General features: G+C 44.0%; 1 protein-coding gene across 2 annotated transcripts; it reads left to right on the top strand.

The window, feature by feature from the left end:
- The first annotated feature begins 2,905 nt into the window (after nt 1-2,905).
- LOC112570599 lies at nt 2,906-11,703 on the top strand. Of its 2 annotated transcripts, XM_025249123.1 has the most exons (3): nt 2,906-3,737; nt 4,801-5,026; nt 5,211-5,401. In XM_025249123.1, exons 1-3 carry the CDS (start codon nt 3,720-3,722, stop codon nt 5,309-5,311), a joined length of 345 nt encoding a protein of 114 aa, XP_025104908.1. In that variant the 5' UTR covers nt 2,906-3,719; the 3' UTR covers nt 5,312-5,401. The 2 variants fall into 2 exon arrangements, 1 of the variants encoding a protein (XP_025104908.1); XR_003100656.1 differs by lacking the exons at nt 2,906-3,737; nt 4,801-5,026; nt 5,211-5,401 and adding exons at nt 9,716-10,262; nt 11,086-11,703.
- The last annotated feature ends 9,970 nt before the right edge of the window (nt 11,704-21,673 follow it).

The raw sequence follows: 21,673 nt of genomic DNA, 5'->3' as shown, positions 1-21,673 counted from the left end.
TACCCAACCACTTACAAGCGCCTCTGCAAACACACACACACATCATTCCTAATGCACACGCCCGCCGTCTGTGTGTCGTTGAAGCTGATGAAGAGAACCAGTTGACGGAAGTCACGAATTTTTCTGTCTTCCTGCCACCGACTCCTCTTCTAGACATTAAAAGTCGTTCTGCTCATTACAAACTAGTTATGGACGTCCATCCACAACCTCTGTCATCGCTCGCTCATCCCTAGCCGTGTACTAATCACGTGGAGACCAGTGGTCATCAGGCGACCAGACTAATTGGTAATTGACTAGCCACACTCGCATGTTGAATAGGAACTGCCCTCCACCAACAGTCTCCCCCTCCAGACCACCTATACCTCACCCTCCCCCTGTCGTCCTTTATGTGTCTGTCTCTCATGACCTTTCACTTTCTACACTTCCTCTCTCCACTTCCTTCCTCTGCTAGCATCTTTTGGTTTTTCTCAAACTCATTTATCGGCATCGTGATGCTCTTTGTGGACATTGTAAATGTTTTATTGTGTTTACATATACGTACGGCCAACATAATAAATTTCATTTTTATTTACAGCTCTGTATGGCGCACATTATGAACTGTTGTTACCAGCACACCTGGCGAATACTATAAATTGTCATTTTTGTTGACAACAAAGAGGACCTGACATATAACAACTTTAATAAATCGTCTCTCACTTCTGAGACTGAAACAAGATAAAACTATAAACATAAACTCTATGGAGCCTGCAAACATTAAAATCCCGTTGCACATAGAAATATTTACACTTTTACTTTTATATTGTCTTAGTCTACGACATATGCACAACAAAAGATACAAATCGACATTACATAATACATAAATACACATCCAGAGCGACAGATGGAACAGACAACAGATTGATTATTAAAGCACAGACTTGTACACTGAGGTAAACTGTGTTTGTCTATCATTGCTGCTGTTGACCACGTGACTTAAATTGTCTTCAATGTCACAGAGAAAGAATAGACCACAAAGGCGATCCCTGTCCGCTGCTGAACCTACCCACCCGCAACACCCGCCACTCTCCACACATCTGGTGTTCATCAGGGCAATGAGTGATGAAATGAAGTCACACCCAAGTTTGGTTCTGCGTGAAGAACACTGTGGCCGCGAGGTTAGAAAGGGTTAATTAAAGGTCGAGAGACTGAACCATCTGATTATGAGCTGCCAAGCCTTGGTATCAATAGGTGTTTGAGTCACACAGAAGGTTTAGGTAAGACAAACGAGTGATTTAGCAAGAAAGTCATTTCTTGTCCTGTTGTCGTGTTTCCGTGAGCGTCGCTCACTGCTGACTGTAGTCACTACTGTGGTCCTTCTGTCACCGTGGTCGTCTTCGACTAGAGCAGACACCTTGATTGGACAACTGAGTCTCAACAAGTAAACAATAATTAAACTTTTCATTTCTAAAATTTATTTTTATTTTATTTTCGTTCTCTTTGAACAAATCGGACATTATACATTTTATTTATGTATTCATTTACTCCAGAGTAAGCGAGTAAGGGCTCATAAATTTCATTCCCTTGGTCCCTCCCTCGCTCTGCTATATCAGATCCAGCAGTTTTCAATCTCTATCTTTCTGTTTTAGTGCTGAAGTGAAAAGTAAGCTTAAACTATCTGAAGGATGTAGATGGACAGCCTTGCCACGTGATACACCTCTCGCAGGTAACGATGCACGCCCACGCCCACTCTCACACCCATTAGTATTCACACGTGGGCACACATCCACACACACACACACAAGCAAACACCTCCACATCCACACCCACACCCACCCGTTTGCACGTGTGAACATTTGTCTGATGACGTAGACAGTTCACTTTACTGAGTCTCGAGAAACTTTTGGCTTCCCCGAAGGAAACAACTGGTGAAGCCATCATTCGTCACTCACCTTTGTCCGCCCTCGGCAGCAGACGAGCACACCTGTTGTCGACCTGAGGGTTGTGTTGCACGGACTCTCGTGGAGTAAACACGACTTATCTTTTAAATGCAGCACCAAGTGCAAAGTGCTTTTCGCCAAGTTGTAAATCTTATCACCCTCCTGGTCTCACCTGTATTCCCACCTCTGTTCTCCTGTTACTCCTTCCCTCGCTCTTCGCTCCCTGGCGCCACTCTGTCTTCTCTACAGCCAAGCTTTAATGAGGACAGATGTGAAAAAAGATAAAGGCAAAATAAAAGACACAAAGAGTAAATAAATAAAACGAGGATTAAGTTGTCGAATCTTCCTAGCTACACATCTTTGTACTACTTTGTGGAAGAAATAACACAGAAAGTTGCTAACTAAGCTGACTTTACTGGTCTTTTCAATTACTGGAGCCTTCCGTTCTAGGAACGACAATTCTTGCTAATCGATAAGGACAAGATGTATTGCCCGGGCAGTTGTCCTCCCTTCAGGATCTGGAGTGTGTTCTTCACGGACTGCACGACAGGTTGGCTCGGTGATGTGTTTACAGATCTTCCCACGAGCCACAGAGGGTCTGGTGCGCTAAGAGTCAAAGGTCAACAAAACCTCGATACAATCTCTAAAAAATCAAAATGGAGGTAATGTCAGCGGCTGATATCTTACAGAGGGACGGTCAAACAACGGCTCCATTATGTTGAATCAGAATACAGAATATTTCAGGCAGATGTCTCTCCTCCAGTGTGCGATAGAAAAGAGAGACAGAAAGAAATAAAGAAAAGAAAGAGAAAAAATGCACAATAAGCAAGAAAGACAGACATCAACAAAGATTATGTCTAATGACTGCAATGTTTTATCTAAATTTTGTTTTTTTTAGTTGCTGACACCAGGAGAAGTACAGAGTGGTACTCCTTGCTTACAGTAACAGACCGCAAAGAGCATGGCTGGTCACGTGGTTTGTCTGCAGCCAATGTTGCTGCTGGCCGCGTGATAACAACAGGCTGCCGTCCCAGCGGTATGCCCCGGTGGTTTCGTCTGACTGGCATTAACTATCGCAAATGGGATTCTTCCAGACAAGTGTCCATTTCCTTTTATTATCGTATGATCCCTGTATGTTGGATTAGGAGCGAGACAGGGCGGCTGAGGCAAGAAATGGAGACCAAAGGTGACAGTATCGAGTTCAAGGGATCGCCAACACCCATCATACGGGTGCCAGGAGAGGCTCACTGCCGGCTGTGGGGACGGCGAACCCTCGGCCATCGGTCCCTTGCGGCGGTGCTTACAGCGATGTAGGAGTGAGGCTAACTCACTGCAACAGCAACAACTTTGTAAGTAGCGCCCCCTGGCGCCATGTTCTGCAGCAACACTTTTCTCCCTTCGCCATCTACCAGACTCCACGAACCACAATCTCATCTGAGAAGAAAGTGCTTCTACTTTACATTCTCTCCCTTGGGCAGCCAACGAAGCAGAAGATAGATGTTGCTTCTGTCTGGCAGCCATGGACGGAGACATACAAAGCAGCTACAGTCAACTTCTCTCTCTCGAGAGAGAGTGCGCAGATGCGGAAAAACATGAATGACGTCATGTATGGCCACGGCCTTGACCTCTGTAGTCTCGTTACCTTAGTGGTGACATCCGGGGCTGAGCTCAGTGGTACAGGTGCCTGTCAGTTGTTACTTCAACAATGTCCTTCTCCTCGTTTGACTGTCAACTGCCGGACACTGATGTTCTCACCTCACACCTGTCTGTAACCAGCGGCTAACATTTTGAACACGTCTAGAAATGGCGATGGATGGTCAGGTAGGTCTTGGTAAGAATGGCGGTAGTGCAGACTAAGTATTGCAATACTTGGAAACATACTTGATACCTATTGTCGATAAAGAAGCTCCGGTATGATGGTTTAAATATATTTCAGGAAAGACCATGCTTTCAGATATTTCACTAGAGATACCGTCTGGTCTTCATATATTTCGGAGAATGAGACTAGGAAGGTGTGAGTTGGTGAGGTAAGGCGCCATAAGAGACAGAAAATTGTCAATGAGAGTTGTCGGGAGGGAGAGGGAGGAATCTTGAGGAATCCACACTACTGTGCAGCTGGTGAGGACTGCCATGTGTGTAATACAGGGTAAAATGTAAAAACCTGGAGTGTGCTGTGATAAGCAACAAACTGTGGAGTCGGCACCCTGTCCCTAATAGGCAGCACACCCCGCCATGTCAGGTACAACCTCAGGTAACACCTGCACCCACCGGGCGATGTACCCGGCACATTATTCACTGACGCTGATGCTTAGAAGCTGTTTCAGCAGCTGGGTGGAAAGGATACCCGCCATGCTATAGAAATTGTTGTAGAGGGCAACACGAGTTCTGTGTCCGCCTCCGATGCACCAATGGTAGGCCACGCGGACGCTGGAGTGCTCGCCCTTTGGCAGGGGGAAGCCTGAGTTACTTTTCGTGCAAACCGTCAGCTGCACTGCACTGGTAATGCATTTTCTGCGTCTCTGTCTCTTGTTCTTCTTCTTTAATTGTCAGAAGGGCTAACAGATGGTCCCCGGAAGTGCAGTTAAGGCAGGTTACTCGTCTGTATATCTTCCTCGATGTACGTCATCACAAGTGTCTGAGAGAGAGAGAGAGAGTGAAAAAAAGTTCTTGAGATTTTTCAGGGCGTCTCTGTGTCTGTGTCTCTTTCTTTCTCTCTCTGACTGTCGTACTTTTTCTGAAGATTTTGCCTCTGTATATTAATATGAATAAGTGTCTACACACATTTGTATACTTCTGTGTTTGTGTGTGTGTACGCGCGTGCGTAAGGACGACGCCCAGCCGTCCCATCTGCGCACACTCAACGCCGCCATTTTCTTGTTTACAGATGTCGGACTCTCTGGTTTCCCGTCTTCTCGCTGGACACTTCATCTCCATTCTGCTGGCACAGTGGACACTTCATCTCCATTGTCTTGATCCACTCTCAGCTCGCACCGCGCGGACAGAAGGGGCGCCCGGGGCGAACACCACGCGCCATATTAGATTTGAACCGACCGCCGTCAGCCCTCCGGACATCTCCAGGCCCTCGGCAGAACCCGGCGAGACGGCGCGAGGTGAGTTATGGCTGCATTAAACGTCTTTCGAAATATTTCCAATGCCGCAGTTTTCCCGCCTTGTTTCAACTGCTTGCAGGTTCAATACCCGGAATCATCATTCTCAAACTGTAATCACAAAGCGGTTGGGTTCACTGGGCTGTGTACTGCTCATCGTCTCATTTTAGTTCTGAAACTTTTCCAGGCCCTCCAATGTGCGAGGACCCAGTCTGGTCTCAGAGGACTTGGAAGCAAGTGGACAAACACCCCTCCCCAAGTGGCCTCAGGCACCAGCGACTGGCGTGATTGTGACCTGCTCTCCGAAGTTGGGATCTTTGATGGAGCTGTTAAGACCTGAGTTGTGGCCGCACTTTCTCCTCCGATATCAAGCGGGATGCATCATTGGCTGCTTCTTCCATTCCCTTTGAAGGCAGTTACACTGGCGCACTCGAGAGCACGTTAAATATAATTAAATATTTTTAATCTGAACATACACAGGTAATGACAAAGACAATAATTTTTTCGTTATGAGGCTACTAAATAAGCAAAATAATATTAGGTTTTTTTTACTCTATCTCTCTTCCGCACGGGGTAATTAATAATTTTCGACTGTACCAACATAAAAAGAAAAGTCAGAAGTTTCAAGATATTTAAAGGTAGTAGTTATTAACTCATTTTTCCAGAATTCTTTAATCGTGATCAGCGACACTTCAGACGAAAGACTGATGAAAACAGTAAACCACCTACACTTACTGTGTTACATTTCCACTTGTATATTCATCACTCGACATTCTGTTTGTTTCACCAACAAGTTTTGGCAAAGCAGCTGTAACCGTGAATCTCATTGTCTGCCCTCAAGGAATTATCTTAAGCTTACGCGACAACGAGAAGAAAAGAGCAGAAAAGACAGAACGAAAAAGAAAATTTCCATCACTGTCAGCACAAACGGCCGTTCACCCGCTTGAATTGTCTCCTGGCCAGCCAGCCAGCCAGCCGTTTTCAGGACGTCGGCGGGCATTACGTCGTCCGGCAACCTGGTTACGTCCTTGCACGTCATCGTCTGCGCCAGCTGCGAGCGTTAATAGATTTTGTCTCGACCCTTCTTATGTCCAATCTCAGCTTGTCTTTATTTGCAGGTTAACCTAGTTTTTTGGGTTTGGGTCTCCTTGTTGCCCTCCTCACCCTTCCCTACCTACCCTTCTCCTCCCAAGCTCAGACTCCAACTGTCAGTAGCTGCAGAATTTTTATGTTCTCACAATCGATCTGCCGGAGGCAGCAGACAGCGCGGACTCAAAGGGATATCAACTGCCTTCTCTAAGTCTATTTTTTTCTCCAAGTCCATTTTTTGCCACCAGTTGACCTGGAGCACCCTTAAAGGCACATGGAAATACAAGATGGCAAACTAGAATATTCTGTATGCTTGGCCCTAAATTCTGTACTTAAACAGAGATGTGACTCTTTCAACGAATGAATGTCCACAACATTTGTTCTGTGTTTGGCCTACGCAGACCTCAATGTCCGTGTATACAGAAGTAACCCACCACCCTGGCAACAGATCTTACTGGACATACACCGGACTATGGTGTCCTCATTGGCAACAGACTTACTCTCTATTCACAGAACAATATTTCCTTGTAAACAGCTGACATACATAAAGAAAACTACACTTTCCACATAATCTTTAAATAAAACTACATCAGCATTTTTAGGGGAATATTTGCTCGTCGTTTTGTTTATTCTCATAATTATATTAATCTACGATTTTTTAGGCCATTCCATTAGAGTATGGGAATTAAAAGCTAAGTATCTAATTTAGGGTCTGGCATATCATGCCTTCAGTATGTGGCTCACAAAGTCAAAATTATACTGGGAATTTTCTGTTTGAGACCTTCTGTTAACATTTTTAAAGTTATATCCTTGGGGAGCAGTGATAGAGATCGTTTATTACTGGTATTTTTATATTCAGTGCTGCATTTTTATGTCATCTCATCACGAAGTATCATTTCATTCTATGGATAGCTATTCATTTGTTTATGCCTTAGAAATTGTTTTCTGCAACATTTCCAGCTCCTCAGTTTCATTTCCAGCCTAGCGGACGTGAGAACCCCTGTGGAAATCATGTAAAAGTCCATCAATGTCATGCATGCGCAGACTCTTCTTTTCTCTCTCTCTCATTCTTTTAAACCCTTTCTATGCTCTGTCTCTAGGACACTTTTTCTTTCTTTCTATCTCTGAAATTTAATTTTTGTTTTAAGTCCTCCTCGACTTGCTCGCTGCTGTCTGTCTGGACTACTCAGGGACCATTCCCAAGCAGTGGATGATGTTACTGAACATGAAAGGCGCACAATCAAAATTTATTTGCCGGCGTATGTCTTTTATCGACCAGAGGTTCCTGTCACGGCAATTCCAGCCTGTCGTAAAGCTGTCACAACATGTCATTTTTGAAGGAAAATGGGATCGCGGCGGAAAGCGAACGGCGAGGACCGTGGCGCCAACAAACTTTAATCCCGTTGAATGATGTCGTTGTCCTGATGGGACACCTTGGGGGCACAACACTCTCTGAACATGCGCAAAGCCTGCTTCCTACTGAAATAGAATGAAAAGTTTTGTCCTGGAGGATAGGGTGTGCACAAATAGTACTTTACTAACACGTTTGGTTTGACATGTTTTCTTCACAGTGTCGAAGGCTGTAGAAGAGGAAGACTGATAAATACTGAAAGTCATGTCAGTCAATACTCAGTAAAATTAGGCGAAAGTGTTAATTTATAAATTCAAACATACACCACAAACAAGGTCATAGTGAAAGAAAATGTAAACAAGCAATCAGACATTCAGCCAAGTATAAATAGCTGGAGAAGGTTAGTGGGGCGGACAGCCTCGCTCTGGGGACAAAATATCCAACAAAGTAGACGCCATACTTTTGAGTTAATATACACATCAATCTAGTTTCCACCACCCCATCAGCTATCATGTGATAACTCTGTAAAAAATATAAAGCTGTGAAGGTTGGGGAAACAAAGACTTTCAGCGAATTGAAGTGACAATGGCGCCGCCCAGTCACGTGACATCGCCTGTAGCCATGATGATGGGACAGTTGCGTGCAGAGCATCTTTGAGCGGTCTTGCTGAAACAGTCTTAAACTTTTCTACCCCTGGTGGACTGATGAAAGGGCGACCGGTATTTATGTATTTATTTACCACGTGCGTGCAGAGCAGAGCTTAGTCCTAAACACCAGCCTGAAGGAGTATTTTTCTATCTGAGTATTTTGCGATCGTTGCAGAATCTAATTTGCATACTCTTCATATTTTCTGTTCAGATTCTTTCTCAGATTAGTATATGTAGTAATCTTTTTATTTATCAATCTTTAGTAATAACAATGAGCCAAACCTCGCTTTGTCTACATACACTAGGTCCACAAGTGTCTGAAGTCTCTCGGGAAAGCAGAAGAAAATTATTGGGGACTAACATTACTTGTAAATAAACCTGCTTTATATACTCCATGTATGTGTCGGAGGACATTTTAAAAGGTAAAATATTAAGAATTATATTAATCAGATGCATGCTGCTGTAGTTATCTACCCAAGGATGAGGATGTCCGACGATTCTGGAAGACTCGTGACTATTAAACTACCGTGAGATTACTTGGCATGTTGTTATGATTCCTGTAGCAGTTCTTATTTCAAACACAGCATGTTCATGTTCCTCAAACAATGATAGTCCCTTCATCTTCCTATTTATACTGAAGCCTGCGTTGGCCTGTTGACTGGCGATGAAGTCCTGCAAACCACTTTGTTGACACTCGCTGAGCATCAAAACAAACTTCAAACGACGGAAGTCAATTAATTTTACTGTTGCGACCTCGCTTAATTTCTTTGCGAGGATGTGCACAGCTTGGGTCTGCCTCCATGATCGATGATATTATTAGCATTGGCATTACCTGGTGATGTGGCAGACAACTCTAGCTACCACAAGTATCACGCACCTGTGTCGAATGGGCTTGCTCTGGGATTACCTCCCTTAGCGCGGATGCTTGGCTGTTAAATTGCCTATGAATTTGTAACTTGGCCGCCAGGGACCCAACAATTCTTCCGCCAACTTTTCTAAGTCTGGGTCATCCCACTGATGTACGCTGACTAGGGGAGATGACCACAGACCACTCTTTATCTCCCTTTTCCTTTTTTATTTCTAGCTCTCTTTATACTTTCCTGTCGTTTACTAGGATATCTGTTAAAAAGTAACGGGAGTAGTGTCAATTTATTTCAATTTCTAAACAACAGACAACATGGTTTCCCCTTAAAAGTAATTCTCTCGAGTCCAATGTACTTTTTCATCCTTCTGTGCCATGCTTCTGTGAAAATACTGAGAGGATTCATCTAGGATGTCCTCAGCTCTGTCGTTACGACTCTCGTGATGAACTGAGGAACTCCACGTCTTCAAATGGGTCCTCTTCAGTTTGAAGGAAAGAAAAAAATAACACGGAGCAAGATCAGGTGAATATCCTTCTTGGCCATGAACTGCCAATGCTGAGGGAGCTGTGAACAGGTGCAGGTCCTAGCTGCTTCATCACCATTAGACTCGACTGGGATTACTTCCAAGAGAAAAGAATGTAGTTTTGTTGTTTGGAATTGAAATAAATTATATCTTACACCAGGCCCGTTACTACTCAGACTAACCTGGTATGTCCGCATCAAGGACACAGACATTCACTGAAAGATAAAGAAACTGGTTCAAGAATAATTAAGCATGGCATGTTACATTAAGACACAAATGAATTAATAATTTACACATTTTTTATTGTTATTTTTAGGTTTCGAACAAAGATTATCTTTGAAATGATTAGATATATAGTTTAAGGTTTTAATCCTTCGAATCAACCGGAAAGACAATAATCTATTCATACACGTCCTTGTGTAAACAAAATTAATTAGTGATTAATTAAAGGTAGAAAGACAATATTTTCCCCGCAGTGAACGAAAAAACTAATTAAAAATACTGTAGTTCTGTATGTTAAGTACATTTTATTAAACATGACAAGAGGAGATAATCTATAATTTAAGTTGTGTATAGAATAAACGTGGCAGGAAGTGCCCGCTAGATGGAGCTAACAATAGTAATATAATTTTATTGTTTTCACTATTACTTTAGACAATCGGTTGGCACCATACTGAATGTGTGTGAAAAGCCTCACACCTTTCTCACTCCACCTGTCAACTGTTCACGTGATGCTAATCATCCTCTGCCAGGCACGGAAGGGGAGGTAACTAACATTTCTCAGTCCAGGTTAATGTGGGTGAACGGAGCTACCGGGTGCAATGCCATTGATCACAGGAAAGTAGAGCTGAGAATTGTGTGCAGTTAATGAACTACCCGTAATGAATCGGGTGATGGGGTCATTAACGTTTTTGCACGGGCTGATGGCTCTGCGTGTTGCCATGTTCCCAGTAATGCACTTGTTTCTAGAAAGTTCTTTTTGGCTCTAAAAATATTTCTATATTTTAAAGTGTGCACGCAGATTGTGCGTGTGTCATTGTGTTGTGTATGAGAGACAGGGTGTGTGAGAGAAAATTTGAAAAAAAAATGTGGTAAAATCTGAACTGGTTACATAACAGTATGTACGGCCTGAAAATATGTTTTACGCATGCTTATTGTGTTATGTAACAGTTACAAAAATAGCAGAAGAACAACAGCAACAAGGACAAGAAAAGAAACTAAAAATATCTCTGCATTCTCTTGCATTTTTCTGCATTCACCAGTTGTTTGACACGACACCCTATTAGACTGTCATAACACCAGTGTGCCATCACCGTCCTCATCCGAAAAATAATTTGTCCTGTGAAAGAGTTGGCACACAAACATAACACAATTATAACACTATTGTAAACAAAAAACAAAATGTGCCAAATCAAGTTTATTTTGCGTTGTTAAACATTATCCCAGGAACATGGCGGTGAGATGAAAGACTCTGTGTCTACGGATTTATTGAATGTTTAACCCTCTTCTTATTAATTGTTGGTGGTGAAATATTTCAGCCGCATGATCAAAGCGCGCCATGACGCCTAATGCATTTGCTTTCATTCCAGACACGAGACCGCTGCTGGCCATGACAAACGGAGGCGGTGGATGGAGGAGGAAGGTGTGTGAACGAGGACAGGAGGAAGAAAGGAGGGGATAGGACACAAAGAATGCTGACGCCTGGCATCCCACTTTCACATAAAGCAATTTAATTCCGTAAAAAAAAGCTCTGGACCTTTGGCCTTCACTGAAGCGAAGCTATGCGCCATAACTCGGAGAGCCAAGACAAAGGGAGAGAAATTACGGTGTGGATGCTGTTTAGACAACCCCGAGGCGACGGGCGCTTCAATCAAGCAGCTTCAGTAGTGATTTTATTATGACGATTTCCCGTCTGCCTCGCGTCTTTCTCGGGCCCGACGAGATAGAGGGCAATGAATATCAAGGCATTGAAGTGATTTCCCCTGGAGTGTGATGGAGTGTGGACTGGGTGTCAGCGTGCTGGGAACGGCAGCGCGGCCATGTTGACTTCGAGAGCGTCTCGAGCAGCACATCATCTGTGTGCGCATTTATCTTCATCGACTGCGTCGTCTGTCTCGTTGCATCACAGTTGTCGCTTCTGGCACGCCTGCTGCTGTCTTTGTCCTGGACTGCTTTCATCTCGCTTCTGCCAGCGGCTGTAAAAACATCAATTCTAAAAATACTTTTTTTAAGTTAACAAAGTCAAACTTATATATATATACTTTTAGTTTATTTTGTACTTCTCTGAGTTGTGTACTGTTATCTAACATATTTATTCTTCTCTGTGGACTTGTTTCTTGTGTTGTGTAATTCTCTATAATTCTTAGTTAAATTCGTATACACTTTCGTTATTCTTTTGTGTGTAACTTATGTTTTATATTCTCGTTGACCGCAGATCGGTGAAGTCTCATTATTTCATTCTTGCTTGTGCCACCCTTTTTGTATAAATTTTTTTCTTTCCTATCTCCGCTGGCTTTTCATGAAACCCATCACATTTTTGTTATACTCACCGCAGTTTATTAAATCCACACCAATACTTCAAGCTTTACTACTTTCCATACAATGCTTATTTATAGTTAACTACCTGGGTCCTGATATAATCTTTGCTAAAAGAACTTGTCTCAAGGAGCTACTTGCATTCAGCCGTCCCTTAAAATATTCTAGAAGTTTATTGCCATGGTGCAAACAGATTCCAGTTATCAAGCCAATTTCATTCCATACAAATACTTCTGCTGAAGTGGACAGTAGTAGATGAACAAGAGCACAATAAATCCCTGATTATAAACACAGCCATCAGTGCACCCTTTAATCCAGCAATCTTTCATTTTGTGTAATCATCCATCGACAAGCACACGCCAAGCAATATGCACCATATTCAAAGGGAAACCACTCTTCGAAACAGCTTTAGGGGACATCAATCTCACGAAACTATGTCCGGGCATGCACTGGCTTGTCATAATCGTGTTTGGTGCTGCATCCCAGACAACCTTAATTTTAGATAAAACACATTTCTCTCATCAAGCGCTCTGATTGGGCGGAAAATATTTTTGGGAACGATCTGTTCTAGCGGATTACAAGCAAACTAGGTTAGTGGACGAGAAGGGGATGCTTTTTTGTTGGGCGGCTTATTTGAAAACATCTTCGTTTTCATCCAATTTCTCCTGTCGAGACATGAACTACTCGGCTGGGCACGGTCCCTCTTGTAATCTTCTTGATGTTTCTTTTATTTCTTTTCTCCTTCGCTGCAGGATGTTTCAGGCTTGGCCACGCAGGAGAAAGGACGAAACACGAGAGTTGCCAGAGACAGAAATGCTCCTTGCCCACGATACACGAACTGTTCCTGGGTGAGCACGCCCGTCTAAGTCCGTGAAAGCCCTCCACTTGTGACATGCGTATACGTCCAGTCTATTATCTGTTAATCACAGCAGATGGTGGAATTAGTGCTGGATTCCTGCTTTTTTGCTGGAGGAGGTTGTAAATGTCACAATCTAACAGAAAAAATGGCCAAAAAATGAGACAAAAATGTCCAGACTCATTTCAAAATGCATATGGACATTGGAAGAGGTCTGACCTTTGTGATCAGGTCAGATGGTCAACATTCTGTCTTGTGGCAATGTCCTCATGTGTTCATGTTGTCTTCCGCTAAGATGAACAGGGGATGTAATGAGTCAGAATGCAATCTGGTGTATATAGGAAAGGGGACTGGAAGTCTAGTACAAGATGTCAATATTGTTGTCAAAAACATGAATAAAATTTACACACGCCCAGGCCGATGTACACAAGAGAAAATCGCCATTCGAACGACTTTGCACGCAAGAGACTTTAATTAGTCACCAACAAGTTAAATAATATCTTTTTTATATAAACTTAATTTTAGTGGTTAGTAAGCTCTACTGTACAGCCTACTTTCATGGTTTGAGACCTACTTGGACATGTGTGTGTGTGGAAAGTACAGATATTAATGAGGCTGATGACCTGGGAAAGGTGTCAGTGACAAACCTGTGATCCAAACTTTTTTAGTCACCGAGATGCTAGACAGGTATTTCTCTGGTGCTCTCACCTGCAATTAGTCTCTCATTCTACTCTTAGTATCCATAATATCCGTGTGCCCAACAATCATGAAGCAATAAAGAAATAAAATGTATACGTTTTCTGCTCGAACTAAAGACAAAATCCATCCTTGCAGTCTGCACTTCGCTCTGTTTGGGAGGTCAGAGGTTATCAGGCTGTGGGTGTGTCCAATAACAAGTTTAACAACTTCCCAAGCGCTGGGAAGGGACTGCAAGAACTGCGGGCCGCCAGAGATCGCTTCCCCTAATGAATGTGAGCGGAAATGAAGAAGACAAGAAAGGTACAAACGCCGCACAGACCATCAATAACCAGCACACGAGCTGGCACGTGTAGCAGCACGTGCACACATGTGATTCTGCAACCAACTTTTTGGCGAGTGAAGTTAAAAAACCTTGGAAACCGAAGATTAAAATATGGAGAGTGTGAGCGTGACGAGACTAAACAAGTTTATGTTGCACACTAACCTCGGCAATATATGGAAGGTAAAGAAACTGCTGACTAAGGTAAAAAGTTTGCTTGTGAAGGAGGGAGGGGAATGCGTGCCGAGGGTGAGGCTAGAAGCGTTTGATTGATGTTAAAAAAGTTCCTGAAATTAAAAAAGTGTTTAATTAGATTATAAACGATATGATAGAAAGGCAGTAAGATTTATTGAAAGATAAATTCTGTCTCTACTAGCTTAGTTACCTGAGAGGCAAATATCGCAAAACGCACGCACGCGCATGCACGCACACTGAACACACATTCTTACTTGTCAGTGATAACAGATTAAGAAGAGTGAGCTTCACTCATGCTGATAATCACACAAATCACACTGACATCCCAAATGCATTTGCAACAAAAGACCCAAAGTAATTTTCTTCTATCATTGCTCTGGAATCATTCACTTAGAGGCATTTTTTAAATTGTTTTTTTTTTTTCCTTCCTTCCTTCTGGTGAAGCTTGCATCAGCTGCTGCCGTTACCAACATCCTGGTGTTACATCTGTACCTCCCCGTCTGTCTGCCGCACTGCAGGTGTCTTGCTGCACCTACAGACTGCGTTCTTCTCTCAATCCTCGTCATCTTGCAGTGTGGCACACCGTTGCAGACGACTGTATCTGTCAAACCATCAGCCATCTGTGAACAGCATCCCTCCGCCAAGCCTGGCCGACCTTCACAGCCTCGCACCTTCCCCTCAGGTGAGAGATAACTCTTCACAGACCTGCTCATCTCTCTCAGGTGAGTGATGGCACACAGATAGCATATCAGCAGGTGGATAAGTTACTGTGCACGCCGCACATATTTCTGATGTACGATATTACACTTGTCGAGGGATGCTTGACAGTTGACTCCGCCAGAGGGCGCTGCTTGTGGGGGTTAAGGTCTCTTCCTCTCCGTTGCACTCGTCCTTCCGCTAGGTAAGCTGCACACGGCCTTGTGAGGAGATGGTGCACACGGGGTGGACGATGTCGGGTTCGTGTGAGAGAAGTCGTCCACGATGGTATCACGTGACCTTTAGCTTTTGGGAAACGCCTCTGTGGAAATAATCGCTGTCGGCCAAGATAAAATCATGGTTTCCGCAGCGAGAACCGCCAAGCGTGTTTATGTAGAGGTTATCTCGTTCACACGAGATGTCAGCGAGACCTCCCTGTCATCTTACCTTTAAGTTTGCTGCAATTATATTTTACGACCTGAGCACACGCACGGCGCACCCTGGGGGTTCAACGTGTGAGTGAAGGGAGGCATCAGCCACTGCCCCACGTGGAGGTGAGAACAGCCTCTGAATGAAGTTCTTTCACGGACCTGAGGGAATGTTCGGGAAGTGAGTAAGATGTGTGATATGCGATGCAGCTGTACATCTTGTCTAATGTAACAGGGAGCTGCTACTACCACCGACATTGCTGCTGACTGCAACATTTCTTGAAAAGTAAGAACTTGGTTTAAAATGCCTTGTCTTAAAAACAAATGCTTCATTCCTTCGGTTGTTTGTCTGCCTCGTGTCAGGCAGTAACGGTGAATAACGAGCTCAAAATAAATTATTAAATTAGTCAACATTAAAAGGGACCGGCACGAAATGAGGCAAGTCACAGGTAGGTAAACTACTTAACAGGTGAGAGAAAGTGCAGTGTCAGCAAGAGGACAAACAGGTGCGTGCTGCTCGGTCAGGCGGAGACAACTCCAGCGTCTTGAAGACTGAGTGATCGTTCGCGTGTCCGCGGGTTGGCGAGGTTGCCGTCCACGGCGCTGTCAGGTGGAGCGAACGACAACAGCTGCTCGGTAATCTTGACCCTCGCTATGTCTCGCTTCACTGCGCACGCACCCGAGTGTTGTTGTTGTTGTTGTTGTTGTTGTTGTTGTTGTTGTTGTTGTTGATGATGATGAGGAGGAGAACGGATACCTGAAATAAAGGTGAGCTATTGTTTCTGTCCATCTGTTTCGTTATATTGTGTACTTGTTCTTATTTATTTTTGTCTTATTTTTATTTTTTTTTTTATATTATCCTACACTGTCTGCTCTCCTGAAACAAAATGTTAATTGTAACATTTCATGTTCTAATAGATGATGATGATGAGTTCCAAATGGCTCCAGTCATCAATTTGTTTTCTGTTGGCCCCTCAAGAGTGACTTTAGTCATTTGGGTATGAATATATGTATATAAACGATTTTAAAAAATGTTGTCATCATCGAGTGACATGGCTGTCTCGTTGTCATCACTGTGATGGTCGAAGATAACCCTCTTGCTAATGTGCCCGCCGGCGGGCGAGGTCGTCTCCCCCTTCTGCGTGGATGATTAAATTAAATTTATCGCGGATCAAATCCTTAAAGACGCCGCTTCTATTGTTATCGAAACCTGTGTGGAGGGGAGATAACACTGTAAGACGATGACCCTGGACAGACATCCCGTTTGTGATTAGTCCTGCAGCTCATCAAGAGACCTGATGAGGTATTAATCCCCGGCCCTGTGTGTCATCACACCGGATGTGAGGTCTCGTGTGAGCCACTCTATTGTTCTCGACGACCTCGGCAAGACCCACGCTCCAACATCCTGGACTTTCTGTTTGTTGACTGTGAAATACCCGGAGGCTGGTACAGGCAGACGCGGACACGCACGCATACAGATGAATGAGAGAGAGGGAGGAGAGAAAATTCTGGAAGAGGGAGGAGTTGGACAAGAAACTTACGCAAAGTCCAGACTAAAGATTTGTGGCAGGCAGGCTTGAGAGATAAAGCAGAGATGAGGGTAAGGGTAGTTTGAGGGTATGTATGTCACTTCCTCTCGTGTGATTTCAGGGAGTAAGTGGTGCATCCTGGAAACTCCATGCCAGATATTAGTCCATCATTTCTGGTATTTAATACCCAGCTGCTTCCTGACTTGTCAAAGTTGTGAGAACTGGCCAGCCGGCTCCACCTCTCTTCTTTTGTTGGTGTGGGAGGATCGACCGGCCCGGGGACCCCGACTCCACCAATTGAGGTCCTGGAGCGATGCTAGAGGCTGCTGGCAGTTTTGTTCTTCATCTCTAACAGTCCACAAGCCGCAGTTCTCTAAGTATTATTGCTGCTGTTATCATCATAACTGTTCGTGATGATGCTTATTGTGGAATAAATCCGAAAGTGATATGCGTGGTAAGTGTCGCACAGTGCGAGGACTGCACCACGTGACATAACGGGGTCACGAGTCACGAGGTTTGGTTACGTGTTTTCATGGGTATGAGGGGAAAAGTGAGGTCAATTGATTTCATGGATGATTAGGCACACTAACACCAGGCAGGATGATGTTATTGGACTTGGTGAACAGTAATTTCTTTTTTCTTCAGCAATGTAGAAGCCATTTTTCGCCAGTTCTCACCCGCGCTTCAGAAAATGTCAGCTTCGCAATGGAAATGCTGTTTTTAGAAAAAAAAATCTCGCTCTTTTTACATGTTCTCTGCCACAACATACATTTCCACTCACTCCCATGCGTTTCCGTTCGTTTACTTGCTTGTCTCTCCGGTCATACATGTGATTTATACAAATTCATCAGAGTTACTTCAGTTCATATTATAAGCTTTAATTTATCAAAATTTCTACAAAGCACAAGTGCCTATTACAAAAAACACTTTATTGAGAATGTGTTTACAGCAGACAACACTTATTTTAATTCCCGTTATAAACCATGGATTTATTCGGAGTGTGTTTCTTATATGCGTTTCATTCTCAAACATGGAGGTATTAAAAGAAACTTAATGTATATTACATAAATAATTAACCTGTAATTTTATTGTGAATATTACAAAGGATGATCTTTGTGTGGGTATTTATCAAAAGAGATAAAAAGGAATATTGCGTAACATGGATTTATAAATCCAGACCAGCAGTATATTGTAAAACATGCATTTACCAAAAGATACCTAAGTGTATTTCATAAAACATGGATTCATCGGTAACCTTTAAACTGAATTTTTTTAGCTAAGACATGGAGGATATTAACAAAATAATTTTGATTTATCAACGTATCGGCCCTAGTGTATCTTGTTGTAAAAATGGATGTGGACTGGAATATTCGGTTCTCTATTTTCGATCGTCCTCTAATTGCCTGGGTATAAAAGCTCCAGCGAGTGAGCTCCCCTGCAAATTGCGAAACATCCGGCCTGTAGAGGGCAGTGCCAGGCTGTGTGTGCTCGTGTGTGTGCTGTGAGGGCCGATATGGCCAAAAATTGCCCCTCTATTGCCCGTCTGTTTGCCGAGCACTTGCGATGAAATCAGATTTCCAACGCCTTTCTGTTTTTAAGACCAGAACCAAACAACACATCACACGCCCATTGCCAGAAGGAGGAGTTGCCAACCATTGTCTGCCTTGCTGCCGGGGAACATTCTAGATCCTTCTGTCCCCCCGTCGCCGTCATCCCGACGCCAGGCAGCTTTATTTTATCTGGAACCCTAGGTTCCTGCCCCTGATCCTTGTGTCCTATCAGCGGACCATCACTTTTCTACATGTACTGACACGTGTACACTTGACACTTGAAGTTTGCTAGTTGTGTTTACTCGTGTTTACTTCCCACTTGCACTTGTTTCTGTGTACTTGCAATGATAGGTGATGACAATACACACTGTACATATAGGGCCCAGAAGACATGCATCAGGACCAAACATTTACAAAAGGTACCAAGAGGATCTGGGGAGTCCTCGCAAACAGACAAAAATTTAAATTTCCATTAGTACTCTCAGTAGGTCGAACACAAGAAGCTAACATCGAGCAGCCGAGACAGAGTACAATGTTATCTCCCTCAGACACAGGAGATGGAGGGAAGGAGAGAGAGGGGTTGGGGATAAAGACAATGGGGCTCACTTCTTAGTGTTTGAGAAAGCCAGCGGCGGAAGAGATGAGCGACAGATGACAAAAGTCTGTGAAACATTGGCAAGCCCATAAGGGTCCCTGGTGGTGCTGCGTTTTTGTCAATAAAAACAAAGTGGGGGGAAGCAGCATGAATGGCCCGGTGTCCCGGACCCGGTGCTGACCAAACAGGACAGTTTTAATTTAGCCGGCAACACGAACAATGACAGCCTCATCTGAATGCAAAGTGCACAGGAAAGCATGACAGGAGGAGTGTCAAAGGGGTGATGAGGTAATCGGTGATAGAGAGAGGGAGAGAGAATGAAAAAGTAAGGGAGAATTCAGGCAGAACACAGAGAAGGAACAATCAGAGGTAGTAAGAGAAAGAAGGCAAGAGAAATTAAACGGATAGCTCAGATATGTAGACAGAAATGAGGAGTTTACATAGAGAAATTGAAATAAGAATATGAATGAAATGCAAGACAAATGGGAAAGTGGAAGAAAAGAAAAGAAATTAAAAGAAAGAGAAGTGGGCATGCACTCAGTCTGTTTCCGTGTCTCCTCGTAGTTACTTGAAATCAATTGTGCTGGCGGCACAAATTCGTTTTTAGAGATGTCAGCAGCACATACCATCACTTTCTACCTTTCAAGAAAATCATTTTGCACCTCTGTCCATCTCTCCGCCTCTGCTGGCCTCATCATCTAGCTACAAGCTCTTGAGACCATCTCCGCTCCGGGGCGCAACGTGCAACATCGACAAAATTTTCCTCCTGTCATTAGACAGGTCTGGTGCTACATCACATCCTATACATACAGTGCCCAACATAGAAAATAATCTAGCACCTCTAGTTTCGCCTTCGTGCATTCCCGTGATTAGAAGATAAAGTTCACCAGACAATCAATCACGTGACCCGGGTCACGACTGGACTCTGTCCCAACCCACGAGAGAGGAGGGGAGAGGATGGGGGACACTTTGACCGACTCTGAGGTCTTGATGGTCTCGGACCAGAGGGGAAGTTGGGGAGACTTGATGGTCTCGGACTTTGCCAAAAAGTATCGAGCCAGACATGTGTATGGCTGGATTTCACGTGCACAGAGACTCGATGGTAAGATGCTCGAGCACAATCAACTCCGACACACTCTGATTGCTCTCTCAGATGTTTATCGCTGAAATGGTGTTTAGCTCGGCTGTATTAATTATCAGTTAGAATGTGGTAGCTTGTGATTTGTTTCCAGATGTCCTAGTTCGTATTTTGCATTTTATTTTAAAATGTTCAAGTTAGCAGAAGTTAGTTGTGAACACCGAGTGAAGTCCTCAGGGTTTTCTCCACAACACAGGACTGTCAGTGACAGTTTCTTTTAGCTTTATTCAAAAGATGTTACTGGACACTTTAGTTCCAACTGGTCTTTGAAATCATCATGAATTTTTAATCTACTGAATTGTGTAACTGTCTCCACCTCACAGCGCGTGGCAGCATAACGGTCCATTGATCAGACTAAATTAAAAGGAAACAACAAAACGAGTAAAAGTTAAGTTCCAAGCTGCCACAAAATTTTATATCAAACGGCAACTTTATCCACTCGTTTGGGTTTCAGTTTGTCTGCGATTAATGGTGCATCCCGAGGCCTATTTACCGCGTATCGTGCACCACAAAGCATGTTCGCCATGTTTGCCATGGTTGCCATGCGAGTCTAGTTGCCATCAGTGGGCGGAGTGTGTGCTCAGGCCAGCCATCCCGACACGGCCACGTCAGTGTGCTCGTGATTGATGAGCAAGCAAAAAAGAGAAAGTTTTCGGAAAGAAAGTTTTCAGGTCGTAAAATTCGCCCAACCTAAGTGCCTGGTCCCCGGCCCTGCAGCTGTCTGCACTCGGCGAACGACGAGAAGCTCGTCTTCCCACGCGCATGCGCGCAGACATGCGCACACGATGGCGATGATAGAAAAGAAAATAACGGATGATTGAAGTCCGAGAACTTGGGGGCGCAGAGCCTTCCTTCTCTTCCACCCCACCGTTGTGTATGGGCTCCGAACATTTGTCTTCAAATGTTTTGAAAAGTTCGACTCCCTATTTACTGCATGTTAGGGTCAGAGACTCTTTTCTCGCCGACTACCAGCAGCAGTTAGCTCAGCCTCCCACCTCCGTCACTGTATGGAAAGGATGATTCCTTTAGATATGTTGAATGCGTCAACAACTCGTGGCAACGGGTCAACCAGTGAATGCATTTTCTTCCCAGTCCAGCATTCCTCCTCCTTCCTCACTTTAAACCAGTCACTTCCGGAAAGCAGCCATTCCACCCACTACACACCCCTACACACCCTACACACCAAGTGCCGACTACTTAGCACACCCTGATGGCTCCTGTTTAGTCTTCCTCTGGCTCCTTAAAATGATGTTGCAAGCCGCTTTTTCAAAAGAAGAAGAAGTATGTAGGCCTGGTGGAGTGGTGTTGAGGTGACTTATGCCAGCATTCAATAAAAGTCCTCGAAAGTTGCGAAAGACTTTTCCCATCGCGCCAGGCCCTCTTTAAAAGAAGATTCAATAGGTCAGTGTTCATGCCAGACATATCATGCAACCTCCATCCATATCGACCGCCCCCGGCACTTTCGCTCTTACATTTTCCTCCCTCACGGACGTGCGCGCGCTCCTGTGAAAACCCTCCGTGCTGCTAATAGCACGCGCTCCTCCTACACTCCCCCCTCTCGTCTTGACATCCATCAGCTCCGTCCACCAACATTGAACAGGCCTACATCCATCTACTCACACAGCCACTCACACTGC

The sequence above is a fragment of the Pomacea canaliculata genome, linkage group LG8 (genome assembly GCF_003073045.1).
Source record: "Pomacea canaliculata isolate SZHN2017 linkage group LG8, ASM307304v1, whole genome shotgun sequence".
In the NCBI taxonomy this organism is placed as follows: Eukaryota; Metazoa; Mollusca; class Gastropoda; order Architaenioglossa; family Ampullariidae; genus Pomacea; species Pomacea canaliculata.
This window is presented reverse-complemented; position numbering and strand designations above follow the sequence as displayed.